General features: G+C 36.6%; 1 protein-coding gene across 2 annotated transcripts in view; it reads left to right on the forward strand.

Moving 5' to 3' along the window:
* Positions 1-353: 353 nt before the first annotated feature.
* rps6ka1 (ribosomal protein S6 kinase a, polypeptide 1) overlaps positions 354-20,143 on the forward strand; it is a 59,647-nt gene continuing 39,857 nt past the window's right edge. For both annotated transcript variants that reach the window (XM_039682070.2, XM_039682148.2), the window contains exons 1-2: positions 354-555; positions 6,969-7,013. In XM_039682070.2, the coding sequence (XP_039538004.1) occupies positions 493-555; positions 6,969-7,013 (108 nt within the window). In that variant the 5' untranslated portion in view covers positions 354-492. The remainder of the gene's footprint in view (positions 556-6,968; positions 7,014-20,143) is intronic.

The raw sequence follows: 20,143 nt of genomic DNA on the forward strand, positions 1-20,143 counted from the left end.
GGATCCCGTTAAGAGCGGAACACGCTGACAGCATCGGCTCCTCTTTCTGCGTCGGTGTGCAAGCCGATAGTCAGTGTCAGTAGACACTTTCCTCCGCATTGCAAAAACATATCTAATCTCATTTCCTCGGAGGAGACGCGTTCCATCGCTGCAGACGCACAGCGCATGTCCCTCTAAACCCGAGTCCACCTGTGTGTATATGTGAGTGAGGGGGAGAGATTTGTTCATTTCCAGGAACCGGGCTGTGCAAGCCTTCTCCCACACAGGACCGCGAGGAGAATCCGTCCAAGTCATCTACGGGAATAACGGCTTTGGTTTTTCGACGGAGTGATTATTATGCGCGTCCTGTGCGGATTATAAGAGAGGAACTTAGTCACACGTTTGGTCCTGATCCAAAGAGACTGGTCTGCTCGTTCCAGCAGGGAATACGCGGGTTCGGAAGAAATTCCCGTCCAAATTTGAGTACTTGGGGAAAGACAGAAGAAGCGCAAAATGCCACTTGCTCAACTTGCAGAACCATGGCCCAAAATGGAGCTGGTGCAGTTGGAGACAGAGGTGAGAGGTGGTGAAATCACAGCACTAAAATTAACTGATTTAATGAGTCCTCTCAAGGTTCCTCTATCCGTGCTAGAGGTCCACGTGTTTATCGTGGGGAGTTCACGAGAATTACAGCAATCGTATAAAAATGCGAAACTTTATTATGAATTGAGGAGAAGAAAAATCACTAAACACTGTTGCAGACAGAGTTCTGCAGGTATTTGCGCTGAAGTAGCGCAGGTGAGATGTTTTGTAACGCGGAAGGGTCATTCCTCGAAAAGGTGCCTAGATCAATGTTTTTAACAATACAAAGCTGTCACTAACTTTTACTATAACGTATAATAGACATTTTGCAATAGACAATCCTTTATTTATAGATGCATGCATGTTTTGGCCAGGCACTGTTTCCAACTTCTGTTTGCTTAATGCATACATGCACATTTTGATTTTGAATAAAAAGGATAAATGAATTGCAAAATTGTCATGCCTATCTACCCTTTTATTATAACCCCTGCTTTCACACTTTCACAGACAAGGCTTAAGCTGGTTCCAGACTAAAATACATGTTTTTTTTGTAAATCTTAGAATATGCCTTCATATTCATAAACTATGTCATTAGAATATGTTTCATCTTAAAATATGTCTGCCATTGTTTTGTCTGAAGATGCACACCAGTAATGTATTTTTCTATATTATGTATAAAAAATGCTCTCCTGTTATGCTTAGCTTTCACACAGTGAGCTCTTTTCATTTCCTTTTCGTTTGCATGTTACATTCAGATACGTTGGTTTGAGGAATCATATCTTTTGATCATAGACCACAGTGTGCTAAAACCCCCTAGTTAATGTCAGTGTTGTACAGTACCACAGTAACCTTTCAGGCCCTTGCATTGTACAGCACTGGAATTTTCTCCACCAGCTTTGGCTAGATACCAATCTTATAACTACAATGCAAGCAGAGACAATATGGGCTGTGAGGTCCATGATTAATGAGAATGGAAGGAAGATTTCATTTCTTATCTTGCTCTCAGAATAATGCTGATTTCTTTTGAGAATGGCAATATGAGACATGGTATTTAGTCTTTTGTTCCTGTCGTTGTAATCTGTGCAATTTAGATCTTAAATTAGCTTTCCTTGCCTTCTGGCGGCTCACCACTGTAAAAGGTTCACCAATCAAGGGACAGGCGGTTCGCTGCAGAAACATTCTGAATTCTTCTCAGTACTTTGAATGAAATTCTTTCTGCAGATGAAAAAGAGAGGAGAAATTAATCTATGTCTATACATTTTTGCAGAATAACTGTACTGATTAGAATCTTACTACAGCGTATCAGCAAGTACTTCCTGATGCAGACTAGACCAAAAAATGCACAGGATGTCAAACCAGTCATTTTCAACAGACTTTTCAACCTTACCTAACCCTAACCCTAACCGCCCAGACAGTAGCTATATTTAAGTAGCCTAATTAAATCGATATCATATTCGTGTGACTAGTTGACGTGTGCTTGAATGAAAAATCTTTTGTCTGGGCTGTCCTAATATTTTGTTGAGGGTTTTTCTCAGAGCACCTGCTGTTCACGTCTTTGGTGGCTGTGTGCTGTCTGGGTTTCAGCAGTGATGTGTGTTTGTAATCATACTTACACATAATGAAAAGGGATTATAATTATTATTATAATACCCTGCAGCTACATGGAACCTGGAGCCTGTTCAACAAGAACTTCCTCCAAAGTTTTGGAGGTTAGATGGTGGAGATCAACAGAAAACATTTGAGGTTGTATTCTTCCATTAAAGGACAGGCGTTCTGTGAGCTCCAGGAGTCACGAGTTCTGTTCTCAATCCATCACTGGAAATGTCTTCCTGTGAACCCGGGAGCCTCCCAGATTTGCTGGAACCTGTTTGACGGTATATATCACAGTGTATCTGTCCAACAGGGAGGGTTTATGTTTCACTCGGAAGAGGCAGTTTGACTGTGTTTTACGAGGTTATCTTTGAACTGAGATGGATCCACAACAGAATTCAAACATCATGTACGTTGATCAGATGTTCTCCGCTCTAGATGCTCTCACTTTCACTTCTAAGAGAATATTCTAATAGAATATTCATTAAATTCAGTCATATTTCTTTCCCCTTGCTTTCTTGTTCTTGCAACTTCTTTGTAAATACCACACACACACACAACGCCAAATCCTTTCAGCATATGTACCGTCAGGACAATCAGATGTTTAAGATTTGTGTTTCCGGTCTCGGCTGTCGGTTTGTGCAGTGGTCTGAAACGTGAGAAGCCACAGCGGCGCATGATGGCTGGGAATGGAGATGATGTGATCCGGATCTCTGAACTAAAAGTCGAATTTCTTTTTGTCATCTATTTTTTAAATCCCACTCTTCTAAAGTCTCACTCTTTGAAAGTATTGAACGTTTATCTTTAATTCATTAGAGAGTTTTACAGGGTCATGAAACCCTAAACCCAATTTTCTGAGATTTTAACAGAGTGTGTTGAACACCATTAAAAGACAATGTTAGAATCTGTTAGATTTAATAGTAGGGGGGAAACATTTTAGGTTTTTTTTTTTTTTTTTTTTTTTTTGTGCTATTTTTGTCTTCCGGGTTTAAAATCTTCATCGTGTCACCGAGTGCCTTGATGACCCATCAGTGTCTCAAAATTATTCATGAGACTGAGTTTTCTCATCCTATTCATGACACCACGCGGATCTTTCCAATGACAGACATGTCAAACTGTGATATTGCACAGTAGATGAGCAACAGTTCCAGGGCGTTGCATATCTTTCCCCGCAATAGTGCTATAGGCCTAGACTCTGGCTATGGGTGGTTGGTTGGCCATCAACCACAGACACATCTAAACTGTGTGTGTGTGTGTGTAGCATGCATTTTTGTAGCACTTAAAAGCTGAATAATTCCAGATGAACTCCATTATTTTGACAGGAAAATAAAAACAAGAATATTGTTTACATGTGGCGTGTTGATTTTGTGTGGTATACAAGACTGACTCTCTCTCTCTGTGAGAAACGTAGTTTACGGTATGTCAGATACAGACACTGAAACATGGATTGCCGGAAAAGTTGTCGGGGCTTGATCAAACACTATAGGTTTTCGATTGATTTGCATGTGTGTATCTTTCGTGTGCATCTGTGAATTGGTCCGCTCGCGCATGTGGATCTCTCGCATGCATTTGTGGATTAGTAGATGTGCATGTGGATCTCTCGTGTGCATTTGTAGAAGGTTTTGAGACTGTTTTCACTCCATAACCATTAACATGACAGACTGAATAGGAAAATTGGCATTTCTAAATGTCTTTTTTTTTTGTGCTCATAATAGCCAGTAATTAAATCACAAAACACATTGTGCTCAACAAAACACATAATCCTTTCAAGGGAACCTTTATTCAAATGTAGTTTTGTTCATGGTTTTTGGTTCATGGTTACCATCTGTCTGTCCAACCAAACTCAAAGCTAGTTTAATCATTCAATTTTTGATCTCCACAACAAGAGGCATTTCCTTTCCCTCTTTTTTTTTCCTGCAACTGTCTTTTCTCTCCTGTCATGCACTTGTTTCATGAATGCCAAGTCACTTGAAATTCAAGCCTTTCTCTTTTTCCTTTTTTTCTCATGCACACACGCACACATGCACGTGTTGTGTTTTCATGTTTTATGGAGACATTCCATAGACATAATGATTTTTATTCTATCTCCTAACCCTAAACCTACCCATCACAGAAAACTTTCTGTATTTTTACTTTTTCAAAAAAACATCACTTATTATATAAATGCCCCCCAAGGATAACCAAAAAATGCCCCCACAAGGATTTTGCATATTGCCATCTTTTTGGGGGACATTTTGTCCCCATAACAAAGGGAATATCAGAAATGCACACTAACACTTACTTTCTCTGACCTCTCCGAGGAACAGTTTGGTCCCAATTACTCGCATACTATTTCTGTAACAGGGTCACGTTATGAGAGAGATGATGTAAATTTTTTGATGACAGCTCTTTTATCACTTTCATTTGCATCGTGTTTTCAGGAAAAGAGCTTCAGGTTCATGTGTGATCAGTGGCCCTGATCAAGAGGCTGTTATGTTGTGTTTTTACTTAAGTGCATTTTACATACATAGCCTACACTCAAACTCCTTGCTCTCTGTGTGTGTGTTTTATTGTTTATTATGTGAATAATAGTTTGTTTTTTCTAGAAAACCAGAAGTTGCTCTGAAGCTCTATTCCATTTGTCTTTTTAACCTCATGAGATAATATCCTGAAAGGAAAACGCATGCAGCTGATATTTTATGTTTCTGTTTCATATGAAAGGTCAGAGAGATCCACAAAAAAGTCAAACAAATTGATAAGTAAATTAGCTATGAATTTCTTTCTTTTATTCTCTTTGTTGAGCTGCCATCAATATTAAATGTACATCTCGTATAATATTTCAATAAGCTGGATTGATTAAAATGTATCTGGTGTTCACAGATCACTTTAACAGTCCGTTAATGATTTACGTAAGCAACATATCAGTTCTTGTATGAACTGAGTTATATAAGCAGATGTGTTATTTCTGTGCTGCTAGCATAATGATACAAAATTGCAAAAATAATGGCTGTCTTTAAACCCATCTTCTATTGTTTGGTAGATAGTCCCGCCCCAAACTCTCGCTATTGGTCAAAGTGCTCCATCATTTACTCACCCTAAAGTTCTTCCAAGCCTGTATGAATTTCTTTCTTCTGTTAAACACAAAAGATATATTTTGAAGAATATTGGTAATCAAACAGTTGATAGGCCCATTGACTTCCACAGTATTTACTTTTTTTTTCATACTATGGAAGTCAATATGGTCCATTAACTGCTTGATTACCCATTTTCTTCAAAATATCAGATTTTGTGTTCAAGAAATGCATTCACATTGAATTACATTCAACGCATTCTCATCCCAAGGCGTCATATACGACACTTTTGCCAATGCGTTGACATCCAACGCACATGGCACCCTTTAGCTTCAATATAACACGCACAGAGTATGGGTAGGTTTAGGTATGGGGTAGGGTTAGGGTTAGACCACTAGGAGGTGCCTTCTGCTCCATACATATCTGCATCTTGACCCTAAAGTGTGTTGGATGTCTACGCATTGGCAAAAGCGTCAGTATATGACGCCTTGGGATGAGAACGGGCTGTTATATTTGTTGTTTTTGTCGTAAAAAAAATGGAGATAATATCTGAAGGTCTTTGCAGTTACCACAGAAATTTATTTCCTTATTTTTTAAATTTATTGTCACCAAAATTGACATTGACGGTAAACTGGAGACAAGTCGTCTTAACTTCAGAGCACTTCAGTGAATTGATCTGAAGTCAAGCTCTGACTTTGCATGTGATGAATTCTTCATCTTTGTCTGGTTTTTTTGTTTTTCTCTGAGCAGGCAGAATTGATTTTTTTCCTTACAATTCTTTTATTTTTTATTTTTGTCTCTTTCATTTCCTTCTCTACTTGCTCAAGGTTATATATTGAATGAAATTGAAAGCAATCGCCTGTGCAGGATGTAATTGTGTTTTTCTAATAGTTCTTTAGAGAGTTCAACGTTAGGACTGCAGAAATCAGTTGAAATCATGCTGTTAATTCTGCAGGAAAAAAAACTCTCTTTGCCTTTACATGTATGAATAGTTTGTTTGTGAGGTAGAGACCTTTATTAAATAAAATTTACTTTATTAAATAAATGAAAAAACTGTTTGTGTTTAACCAAGATCAATTAAAGTCAGGTAAATTCTTCTCCTAAGGGGGAAATGAAGGGGATATGCACACAAGGGAGGCTTGTCTACATGTTTTACAGGATTTGTATTTATTTTAAATATGTTTGAATTCTTATTGGGTTGTGGATTGCACTCATCTCATCTGAATTTGTATTATTGGGCCTCAATGTTGGTTGTCTAACATTAGAATGTTCCCAGATGTACTCTTGTCTTTTTCCTGGTCCTCTGTAAGCCTTTTTACACTGTTCTTAACTCTGGACCCATTTAAACCCTTGGTTAAAGCCTGTTTTAGTCCTGGCAAAAATTGTGCAGTGCAAGATTTGTACTGCATGTTGTTTATCAACAGTCAACCAATCTGAAAAAAATGTAAATGTCCTTTATTAATGTTGTACATTGAATTATGGGCAGAACAGATGTTCACACATTGACAGAAAGAGATTGTGTATGTGAGTCTATATAAGCAGCCAAGCCTGTATAAATGCTCGGGAGCCATTGATTATGTCATCTATATAGACTTAACATGCATTAATGATTTTGACATTACAGCTGTCAGCCTTCTAGAACATGCATGCACACATGTTTTGATAGCTAGTGCTATTATTATAATATATGGAAAGTATTAAGAAGAGTAGTATTGTCCAAAGGAGTACTGCATATGTATTAATAAATCTCTTTCTGTTCTCTTTTAGAATGGACAGAGCACCACTGAGGATGGAGTCACTGCAGATGTTAAGGTAGGACCCAGCTGACCAAGTACACAAATGCAGTTGATCTGGACAGTTATAACACTTATACCTTTCCTCAAAAACATCTAGAAGAACTTCATGTTCTCCAACAATTCCAAAATCAGTTTCAGATGCTCATCCATCTTTCATTTCTGGGCTTCACAATAGATACTTTTTTTCTGCCAGTCAAGTGGGTAGTTCAGATTTTTACTTGATCTACCAGCAATATATTCACCTGCACTAGTACTTTTATCATATTTAATATATTTTAGGTGTGGCATAAATTATAATTTTTTTATTATTATTTGTCCGTCATTAGACTGGCCACATCTGAGGTATTAACAGGTTATAAAGTTTAAAACTATGTGAAAGCTATTTGGCCAAAATCTCATGGTACAAAAAATGTACTTGCTATGACTGCTATGAGAGCATTATTGCCAAGTGTGCTTGCACACACAAGCAATAGACTAGAGTAAATGCCAGATTAACGGCCCCAATATACTTACGGCAAAGTTCTTTTTGTTCTTCGTTTAGGGTAGAAAAGCTTGTGTGAGAAGCGGTATTCTGTTAGCGAACATCCTTATGTTACCCATACAGTGATGATTTAATGACTATGCTGAACACTTTCCTTTCAATAACAAAATAAACAACAAAAATGACAGTGGTGAGAGAACTCGCAGTCACAGTGTCTCTTTCAATTAGAATTACAAAGTTCTAATATAAAGTGACTTTCCAGTGTGTTCATGTTTTTACTCCCTAAACAGAAGAAATTAACCAGAGAAAATGTCCATGTTAAATTCAGAGCACACTTACCTATTACATAATCTCCACTAATGGTAATTTGAAGGTGTTTATTGGCAATCCGTTTCGAACTCCAGAAATGAACACCAAACTATCTTTCCTTTGGCCTGGTTTTGTTACAAGTTTATTCTTTAATTTCGCAAGTATATTGGGGCCTTAAGACTCTTCTCCGCTTCTCAAATACATAAAACGTTAGCCTTCTATATTACCATATACAGCCTTGTATTATATAGACAGTTTGAGGATCCACTAGAGTTACAAGCTTTAGTCAGATGCTTTTTAAATAAAATGCTTTTTATTGGTTAAATATTTGCAATTTTATTCGTTAAATATTTACATCACCCATAGAAAGATGTAAAGCATAACCATGCTAAAAAAGATTTTTTTTTATATATGAAATGAAAATGAGATCCGAGGTTTTTGCCTTTTTTCTGATTTTTTTTAATAAAAATCACTTTTTCACAAATCAAATTGTCTCTTGTTCTGATGAAATGAGGAAATTTGTTGGTAAAAATAGATATCATTTGTGATCTCATGTTTGAGCCAATTGTTGTGTGCCATGTTTAAGAGACCTCAGAGCCGCTTCTGTCTCACAGGAGTGTCTAGGGTATATTGGCAGCTTTCTGAATCAATCAATGGAACAAGTGCTAAAAGAATTCAGTCTGGAGTTCTGGCTCAGAGACTCAGAGGCCTCTTTGTGTGACATAAGGGGTTGAATTACTCGTAGCCTATCTGTTCCAGGGTCCATCTTGACTTTTTGCAGCCTGTCTGTCTTACTGCTTGGGGAAAGCTTCTCTTTCCCTCATGAGTCCCTGCATTTGTTGTGTTTTTATGTGTAACATGAGCCTGATGTGATGGACAGAGAAGACAGTCTGTCTCCTCCTTCAAAATGTGCTTTTCTCTGTCTTTCTGAATGGTGAGCTCACCTCATAACTTCAGTGAAACCCAGTCAAGGTCCTGTAATGGTTTAGACCCCAGAGACTGCAGCCAGATATTTTTGGGCCTTTAATTTAGCCTGTCCAAAGACAAAATTACCTCACTTGAGCAATAGTTTTAATAGCCTTTGAGTCTTTATCTGCGAATGATAATATATTAATGTGTATTATAAATACTATGCATAGCATCTAATTAGTCAAGACTATAGCCATTCAACAACTGGTTAATTATTGATTATGAAAATAATCAATCAGTGATTAAATCTTTAAGTGTTTGTATTTCCTGATGTTTCTTGACCATGATTGCATTATTATAATTTATGTTTGTTGGCTTATCATGGTGAAGTTAGGTTTGTGAAATTTTCAGGTTCCGCCAAACGATTCAAGGTTATGGTTCCTATTAAAAATGATTAAAACAACTAATTAAAAAATAGTAGTGAGAGAAAAATGCACAATCCTTTTTGTTTATTTCTTTTCAAGTGTGTTTAACAGACTGGCAATGTCAACAAATTCAACATATTAATTATTTAGCAATTTTTGCAGAAATAATATTAATTTAATTCTGATTACAGGCTTAATGTGATATGTTAAGCGATCATTGGATTTAATCAGCGTGATTTATAGCAAGCAGATAGTTTTGAACAATGGCTGGTTAGGTATTCGCTTAAATTTATTTGGGATAATTTTTACCCAAAAAAGTTAGGGACCGCAGCTTTACATTTTTCTTTTTACTGAATTTCTTTTAAATTCGTATTACTGTATGTGTCCTGAGATTTGCTTGTAGTATCTATTTAGTAATTCTCATTATTTTGAGTGGTGATTGGCATTAGAGTTTCGTGACTGTAATACACTGAATTAAAATATATAGAAAATCACTGTACAAAGTGAACTGTCTGTCACATCTACAAATGGCTGGTAAACTAAATATAAGAATATTTTTTTGTATTTCATTAAAATATACTTACTTTGTTGTTCCATCATTTATTTTATCATTTTCACATTACAGTAATGAAAATTTGGGGTTGTCTATAACTGTCAGGAAAATATTGTCCAACAATGTTCAACTCAAAATATGTCTTATTTATTTAGATTTTAGGGTTGACATTTGACCTGGACATGTTTTCTAATCCTGAAACGTATTAACAGATCTAGCACGGCACAGCAGACACCGTGATAACAGGCCGAGCCTGTGATTCATGAGGCCATTACTGATGGCCAATCCACCAACTCACGATCTGTCACTGGTCCCTTTGATACATGCTGATTGGTTGTTGTTGTGGGAACACTCAACATAAATCACACATGTTTTTATTTTATTTTATGTCAGCAAGGAGTCATTGGTGAGGGTCGTTTAACCGGTGATGAACTTAGATGTGATCTATGGTCGTCATAAATACAGAGAAGTCAATCTGTTTGGAAGGACAGAGCCGACAAAAAATCCAGCTATGGATTGCAGCTAATCTGAAGCAAAACAAGGCCACACACACACAAAAGCAGACAAATGACAAATTTACTGTGAATACTTCAAAATCCCTTAGAGTGTTGAGATGTGTAGATAAATGGATGGATTTCTGCCTCGACTTTAGTCTCTCCAATCTATGCTGTTATTTTGAAGCATCTTTGTTAAGGGAACATCATGTCTAGGACTAATAGAATGGTTGATGCAGGGGAACGAGTGCTGAACCGATGGATGTGAGATAAGTTATAAAAAAAAGAACAGAAACTGCTAATGAGGTGAAGTCTTTAGTCCCTTTATTTTTTTTTCTCCTTAATGCTTTGATATTATTTGGTCTTGTTAAATCTGCAGTGTTAAAATACTTTCTCCTCCTTTCCCAGTTTAATTTGTGTAGAGATATATCAAACAATAAAAACAATTGCTCTGCTTGTTTGAGCATCCTGACCAGCCTGACACAGCAACAATGGCTCAACCAATAGTATGCTTTTAGGGACAGGGCTATAAATGGAGTGTTTGGGGAAACGTGTTTTTTGGGAATATGGTGCAAACATAATGCACTTCCACCTTTAAATGTTAATTTCTCAATATAAAATTATAAATAAAAAACATATAAAACATAAAAAAAAAATTATTTTAAAAATGAAAAACTCTGTCCGAACGAGTTTTTCAAGAGGGCCATCTTGACACGGATCTAGAGCTCTATTTTGTCTTCAGCTGTTGGACCCAGGCTTAAGGATCAATATTGTGCATGAACGCTGCTAATAATACTCTTCCCGGGAGAGAGCAGGGAGGAATAAATAGCTGCTTGTCCAGGAATCTCTGTCAGCCTGGGTCTTGAGTTGAGAGTCATGAGTAACATGTCTGAGCCACAAGAGACAGTCTTGGGTGACAAGAACAGAGAATTTAATGAGACCTTATCATCTCTGTTTCATGTAATTTTTCAACCTCTCACTTTCATCATCATCTCTTACTTCCTCTCTTTTTATATGTCCATTTTTTGGTTCATGATTTCACACAGTGTCAGAAATTAAGATCCTGGCTGATATGGCAGTCATCTTGGACGTTTAATGTTGTTATAAATATCCTTAATTTTAATGAGAAACATTATTTGATTACACTTGTAACTTTTTATTTATTTAGTGGCTTCGTTTGGCATTGATAGTTTGGCAGGGGACAAAGGATAAAAAGTTTGAGGACTTTTCCTTTGAACCAAGTGCACACTGAGTTTGAAATCTTGCGTCAGTTTCCAGTTTGAGCCTCTGTATAAATTGGCTGTGGTGACTGTCAGATCTCATCTTCACATAAGGTGAGCCTCCTCCTTCCCAAGGATTTTTTTTTCTTCTTTCCCCAAGTTAAAGTTAGGCAGTTTCTGAAAGTTTTGGGTTTTACTCAAGCCATTTGATTTTGTAATTTCTAGCGCCAAATCTTATTTGTGTAGAATACATTTTTACTCTAGTATTAGTATTTCTATTAAATTAATTTTACATTAAGTTTGTCATTTTACTAACAGAATGAAAAACCTAAAATGTAAAATATCTGTTTTTGAGAATATAGTAACAAAAAGAACCGCTATACAATAAACCGTATATAAGATTGATTCAGACTGACAAAAAAAATCTGTCCATGTAAACATAGATGAGTCATTTCAATAAATTATTTAAGATTAAATCATTTTCGAGGACCGCAACTACCAACATCTTGTGTTTCTCAATGAAGAATCCTGCTGTAGATACAACTAAGTCTCCTGGTCTTCGCTTCGGAGTTCCTAAAATTTAGAAGAAAAAAGTTCACAACAGTTATGACACCTGCGTCATTTCTCTAAGCACATGCTGTACATATTGGCTCCATTAAATCGTCATTCTGAAGTAAAGTGGAAGATTATGGTCGTCTTCCATTAGCTTGAAAGCGGACAGACAATTAATGGCAATGACTCTGACTGTTGCTGTGTATACAAGTGTGATCATTTTAGCAGAATGGTTATATATAGGATTTTCAAATCAGCTAATCTGACGAATCTTTAACTCATTTCTTGTAATTTGTGAATTATGCTGGGAGTGCGGAATATTTTCTATTATTTGTGCCTTCGCCCTGTAGTCAAAACATGCTCCAACTTCTGTGATCATTTTGTCCGTTTTGCTACCAAAATGATGTCAAAACGACCGTCATGGCGAATATCCTCATGAAAACAGTTGGTTATGTCTTATGTCTTTTGGTTATGTTTTGAACGTAAAAGTTTATGAAAGAAATCGCACGTGTAACTACATTTGGTCATTAAAGTGACCGCAGCCTAATATTCCTGCAGCTGTCTGTGTCATAAAGTTAATCAAACAACAAAGGACAAAAAAAAAAAACTTGAATGAGCTCTTGCTCTTGAATGAGGAATTTATGTAACTATAATAAGGATTAATCTATCTATTATATACAATTTATAGTGAAGACTTTGTGTTATTTTACATGTGATTTACATTATTCAATCTCTGTACCAGTGGGCCAGTCGGAAAAATCTGTAGCGTAGAGCCCTCAAAGTATCTATTTTTTCCGTTTTCATCTTCACTTCTCCGGTGATGAAAGACTGACCTCTTCTCAGCCATCACTCCGATTTCCGCTAGTGACTTTGGACAATTTAAGGAGTAATTTACAAAGCCATTGCAGAGATTGGAACAAAATCAAAGGCTTGTGTGAAAATTGAAAGCGAGAAATTGGTCCTGTACGAGACAGTTCAGCTCTAGAGAGCAGCAGAAGTACTAAACTATGAGTCAATTCCGAATGATGGATGTATTTGGCCTTGTGGTACAGTTCAGTCCTCTTGGCTCCACTTTCTGTGAGTGTATGCTGAAAGTCCAAGCTGTCTTCTGTTCTGTTTCTCTCAGAGCTGAGGGTTCCAAGTGCTTGGAACGCCCCTCTGGGAGAAGTCGAATAATTTCTTCTGTTTATAAAGTGCTGTCAGAACCTCTGCTCATTCTTTAGAGAGCCAGGAGTAAAATAAACTATTTATACCACAGATGTGGTTTGACGCATAAAAGCTGGAAATTGGAGTATATCCAAATTTTAATTTTGAAGTAACCGTTTTCAGATCTGTTCCATGATTATCCAATTGTTTTAAAATCTCTTTTCACGTGATTCAGGAATTAAGTGAGAGATCTCACCTGTTACAGTAACTGTAATTTTTAACATTTTTGCAAAGTTACATCTATTCTTTTGTTGACCAGCCTGCAGGGACTTTTAAATTGAGCTGAGAGTGTTATGTAATTATTGGCAAACAAATTTTCCAATTTATTGTTAATAATAATAATAATAAAAGATTATGCCAATCTACTTATCAGCGAATTATTTCATTATTTTAATGTGGCTTTTTTCTGTATGATGATATCAGGATTGTTGTATCAACCTGACATTTTTAACTTTATAGCCCTAAAAAACATTCAAATTAATTTTAATTAGTTTAAAAACAAGCAATTGTTTTGTGTGACTCCATTTTTTTTGTTGCATAAATATAAACGGGCCAATAAAATTATCATTACAGTACATAGTACACACAGTGCACATTTAGACCCTTGTTTCTTTATTAATTCCTGCATAACATTCCTTCACTAGAGTCCTACTTCTGCTATTTCACTGGATTTTAAAATCCCTCGACACATTCATGCGGTTGATTCTTGCTTCCTCCATAATTGATGTTCACGTGATGTGTTGTCCTGTTTGTTAGAAAATGTTGTTAAATTGATGAATGTTGCCCCTGTTGTGTTTTTGCTGTGTTCCGCTTTGCTGACTATATTGACCTTGTTGTCATGGCGTTTTAAAATCGGCATGGCAACAGCATGATGTTTCGATGCATTAAAAAGAGATGGAGAGAGAAACAAGCATGTTGAAACACTGTGGCTCATTGTCAGTAGTCAGAGTTAGAGTAAAAGGTTTTTAATGAACGCTTGTTCATAAATACTGACTATTGGTGCTAATGAGAGAATGGAGTCTTGCCATAAAAATTGTTTTTGAGAGAGAGGTGTTTGTGTTAAAATGAGAGAGGTTGATGGATGTAGAAACATGCACAATGTGCACCATGATATCAACAATCATTTACAGTATAATCGTTTTCAAACTCTAACAATATGTTTGCACGCTGAAGGCAAAGAATCCAATGTAATGCAATGCAGTCTCTGTGAAGTGAAATATGGCTGTTCACACAGACTTGTTCTTGTGTTTGTTGAAAACATATGTTGTGGGGTTTTTGTTTTTCTACTGAACCTTGTCTGAGCTCTGTGCCTGTTTGAAGACTTCAATATTTGATAGAAGCTCTTTTGCTTACATGGCAGAAGAGATTTTGGGCTCTTAATTACGCACCACTAACTGTCATTTAAACTTACACATATTCTCTAAGCAGATCTAACGTCACTGTCAATACATTCATTATTTATTTGTCCATGTTTATTTGTGCATAAACTCAAAAGTTTGGTTTTGGTATTTTATTTCTGAAAGGTCTCCTGCTCACCAAGGTTGCATTTATTTGATAAAAAAGTCAGTAAAAATAGTACTAATTTTACAATTTAAATAATTCCTGTGATGGTAAAGCTGAATATTCAGGAGCCATTACTCCAGTCTTCACTGTCACATGAAAATCAGAAATTATTTTAATATGCTCAGGAAACATTTATTATCAATACTGAAAGCAGTTGTGCTGCTCAATATTTTATATAATATATTAGAATAATATATAATAACTTTATATATTAGAAACCATGATCAATTTTTTTTGTTTTCTTCAGATTTTAATTAAACGGCATTAATGACTTTCATTGAATATTTTATTGTAATATTTTAATGTTGCTTTTTTCATAATTTTTAGAGACTTACATCCACTGTCTATTTTTCTTTGTATTCCATGTAAGAAACTTGGACATTTCTACCAAACAACCAGTTTTGCATTCAGCTGAAGAAAGTCATGTGCTTTTAAAACAACATGAGGTTGAGAAAATTATGGCAGAATATTAATTTTTGGGTGAACTATCTCCTAGCGCTGTGAAAGTTCGAAAGTTGGTGGGATTTTAACTTGGGACCTTTTAAATGCAACACTACAGTGTGAAAGGGGGAGGGGAATTTTAATCTGAAACTGAGTGTGTGTGTGTGTGTGTTGTATTCCCATTGGAAAGGGAGGGTTGGGTAATAATGTCTTTTCCATTGGTGTGAATTTGATTAGTGTGCACTCTTATGTTCGATAATGGCCTTTTAGGTTCGATCAGCACAGCTGGTGTGCCTTACCATAGCGTGAGTGTGTATGTATCTGTGTTTAATCTGTGCACACATTGAGTTAGTGTTATAGAAGTCTGTGTGTTTTTGAAATCTCTCTGTGTGTGTGTGTGTGTGTTTAAAGAGAGGTTGCGATATCACTTTCAGCATCTGAGTGAAATCTCTTTGAGGTCATCCTCCCTAAAGAGGAACTCTTGTGCTTGCTCATCAATTTTTCAGCAGTCTCGACCGCTTTGTGGCGCTCCCCGGCACTGAAGTTATCTGATGCCCTTAGCCTGAAGTGTGTTTGAACCCCTGGTCTGTGGATGAGAGCGTGTTTCTCGTGATCTGTCTAATTTCTTGCGAATCACAGGCTTTACAATAGGGTTAGTTCTCCCAAAAATAAAAAATCGTCATTAATTACTCACCCTCATGTGATTCCAAACCTAAGACCTACACTCACCTAAAGAATTATTAGGAACATCATAGCATGCTAATACTGTGTTTGACCCCCTTTTGCCTTCAGAACTGCCTTAATATTATGTGGCATTGATTCAACAAGGTGCTGAAAGCATTCTTTAGAAATGTTGGCCCATATTGATAGGATAGCATCTTGCAGTTGATGGAGATTTGTGGGAACACATCCAGGGCACAAAGCTCCCGTTCCACCACATCCCAAAGATGCTCTATTGGGTTGAGATCTGGTGACTGTGGGGGCCATTTTAGTACAGTGAACTCATTGTCATGTTCAAGAAACCAATTTGAAATGATTTGAGCTTTGAGGATTACAGAGCTTTGCTCTCTGACTTCCTGTCCTCTCCATACAATCCTTCAGTTAACCTAACCAAACCGATCACACTCAACATGAGTGTCTGGGCTCTTTAACCAGTGTGTTTTCACTTGGAATGAACCTTGGAACCTTGTAAAACCATGCTGACTTAAGTAGAGCATTAAGGAACAGCATTAGAAGTCTGAGGTTATTGCACTTTATGGGTAAAATGTGCCATGTGTAAAGTTGCCTCTATGAATTGATTTCATTACTAAAACACAAACTGTAACATGTTTTTTTTTTTTAAAACGTAATTAATTCAAATGTATGCCTCAGGAAAAAATAATGCATTTAATCACCTGTAAGTACATTTAATAATAGAGGAATTCAAGCTTGAAATGCCACCTAAATGCAAATTGTGTATTTGACATTGAGTCATTTCTTCTGATTTTCAAAACTAAGATGCAACACAAATTATTGTAAGGTCATGTAAGGTCAGCTTAGTTATAATTGACATTTAACCAGCTACTATGAAATACAACTTTAACGTTTAAAATGTTCAGGTGCCAGAGCAATATCTTCTTCCGTGAAAATAATCTTTCACACGGCCCATTTAAAGCAGGAGTTCATACTGTAGATATTTCTGTGCTAGAGATAAAACGGTATGAAAATTTCAGTTGGAAAAAAAGTTTTATAAAATGATAAACTGCTAATTTCAACCTTTAAACATTTTTTTTATGAAAAGGGATGAGTCAAAATGAATGATTATAGGTATTTTATCTGCTCTGTGAATATTTGTAGATTATTAGAAATAATATAAATCTCATCTGAATTCAGATTTTTAGAATACACATTAGCGTATTGGTTGAAATCCATTTACTGGTTAAATAAGTGCAACTTTGCATAATTCCCACTTTCCGCATTGGTCTGAACAAAAGTGGTAGACATTAGACAGCCCAAATAAATGTAAATCCACTCTCTGACAGTAGGTGGTTCTTTATATGGAGCTGTTTCCCTGCGCTTACAAACACTACTTTATTATGCTTTACACAGACTTTTTAAACAGTCAGTTTCCTTCAGAGAGATTAATTTAGTATTTTCTAAACATTTGTTCAAATTTTAGGGGGGTAATCTGTTATTTCTTGAACTAAGGTTACTCTATGTTACTGCGTGCGATCGAAGTGCAGAGTGCGATTTCCACAAACATGTTAGTCTGAGTAGCTAAGAAACATGAAGTATTTTTTGCCATTAGTCCTTATGCAAACGCATTATCTGGTCTCTGAAACCAAACTTTTTTGAAAACTCCTGTCAGGGTAAAGATTTTTAGAAACTGGATGCAGTTGTTGTTGTGTAGACTGAGAAACCGGAGACTTTGGCTTGTGATGTTGGAGTGCGCTCTGTTATCTCCTTTGTTTGACGTCAGACTGTGCCATCTCCTTTGTTTACATGAGGTGAGTCTGTGCAATGGTGGACTTAGCCAAAATATTCCTGCTAATCACCATTCTAACAGGGCTTATAATATGTGTACAGATAAAAGGAACAGTTTACCCATTATATTGCTGAACAGAGGCGTCAAAATGCAAAACTATGTTGTTGTGTACTACAATGTTGTTGGCCTACCCGAACCAGTAATTACTCTTTTTTTTTTTTTTTCAGGCTTCTGATTGGCCAACATGGCTTTACAATTAGGGTTATACAGACACCTGTTGGTTTGGCATGCTCTCTTGACAGCACTTCATAGCGTGATTTTGCGTTTTCATGTGGATTGAGATTTTTTTTATGACTGTGCTTGTGTGGACGCAATTTTTTTTTTCTTAATATGGAGGAAAAACTGTGTACGTGTGGAGAAGGGGGGGTTCAAGGGGCCCAGGTATTTGGGGATAATTGGAAAAGGTCTCAGAGAACTTAATTTTCACTTTTAACCTAAAAGTTACAGTAGATTCTGCATTTAAGGTAGAGTAAGCTATTTTTGAAAAATATGGTTGAAAAGTGGATCAGACCAAAATACCAAAACAAACAAGGCGCATTCATTTTGGTGATTTCAAATATCAGCGTTTACCAGAAATCGTTCACTACACGTTTAATGTGAAAATGATTTTGTACGCGTGTTTTTTCATATAAAGGCTATGAAAACAAATATAGTGAATGTCTGTGTATGTTGGCTATGCTATTCAAAAAAAAAAGATTCCTTAGTGCAGTTGTTAAAATGACTAAACTACTGTAAAGCGACATGACTGGTGGATGGTTTCCATGCACAGCACACAGTTGTGACTAATCAATAATCATATTTGTTGATTTTACTCCGCTTCACGTCGTGCCTAACAATGCCCTTCAGTCATGATTTATTCACAATACAGCACTAGCCTTGAGTACCTTATTGTTTAAATAGACCCTACATATTGGAGTCAAGCTGGTATATAAGCAGAGCATTTGATGTACTTTTGGTTTGGATCTGACACAATGTATGTATATGTTGTGTTAGCATGGTGATGTGTAACCATGGTGACAAGGCAGGCAAGCAGGGGTTCAGTAGAGTAAGTTAATGCTCTGTGTGTGTGTGTGTGTGTGTGTGTGTGTGTTTGAATGTTCACTGTGAGCACAGGTCACACTCGCTCACTCTTAGTAATCGCTCCCTTGAAAATATAAAAAAATTTTTGCCTATCATCCTAACATAGAGAGTGTGTGTGTCTGTGTGTGCAAGCTTGTGTTGCAAGTGTGTTCCTTCTGCATTTATGAAATTATCCACTTTGAAAGGACCTTCAAGCAGTCTGTGTTCATATCCTGTGCTGTGACTCCAGGATAGTCTTTGTGTGTATGTGATCATGCTCTGTTTAACAGAATCTGAGCGTGTATCCTGCTCGGACTTGCCTTTGGGAGGAGATATTTTACATTCCTGAATCATCTGCTGCTTCCAAGGACTGCGAACACACAGGTCCCACTCCAAAAGACAATTTGAGACAAGGAAAGACATGAACAGAACTGGGTTTGGTCTTTAATAGAATTTAAAGATGAAAGTAAAGGATTTGAACAGTAGAGAGATGCCGTCAGGTACAGATTTCCATCTTTTAGACAGGGCGGTAACCTCTGTTAACATGTCAAGTTTAAGTAGGTTTTTTCATGTGTTATTTCTACCTTCTAATCTATAGAATTTTTTAACTAAAATGTAACTGTGTGTCTAATGTCATCTTTACACTCCAAATACAGTAATACAGCACATATATAGCATAAATCTTACCTCTTAATGTTGCACGAGGTGGCATACATGATGCATTTAGATGTTAATTACTGCTGCAGAATTGGCTAATATGCAATTATGCAATAATATTTTTTTTTATGTTTTTGAAAGAAGTGTGTGGTTACCAAGGCTGCATTTATTTGTTCAAAAATACAGTAAAAATTATTATATTGTGAAATATTATTACATTTAATATGATTTAAAGCATAATTTTCAACAGCCTTTAATCCAGTCTTCAGTGTCGCATGATTTAGCAAGCTAGCTTTGAAAGTATAAGGGTGTTTCACAAAACCAAGAATGCAAAGAACGGACTTGTGATCTTGGGGAGAACGCTCTTGCCAGTTGTTCTTGGAAGAATGAACTCACAAGGTGATGAGCACACAGAACGCTGCTGACAGTTTGAGACAATGTGTTCTTGCTGGTATTGCGCAATAATACTCCCGCACAGATACCGTCTGCAGTGCCCAAAATAACAAGAGTTATTGATGATGACTGCCATGCTGCAATGGTCTATAAACTGTGGGGAAAATGAGTCTCTGAGTAAACTGGCCGGTTGGCTCGCTAGCTAACTTAACACCCACAGGCGCTTGTGGAGATTCTCACTTCCGAAAACATTTGAGCGCATTTTCGATTCGCCATGCATTTTCGTAAAAATGCCAATATTTGAAATCTTCACAGTTGATTTCTTGCATCAAATGTTCTCAGAAGTGAATTTAGTGATGA

Source organism: Pimephales promelas, chromosome 15, assembly GCF_988280905.1.
Source record: "Pimephales promelas chromosome 15, fPimPro1.hap1.1, whole genome shotgun sequence".
NCBI lineage: Eukaryota > Metazoa > Chordata > Actinopteri > Cypriniformes > Leuciscidae > Pimephales > Pimephales promelas.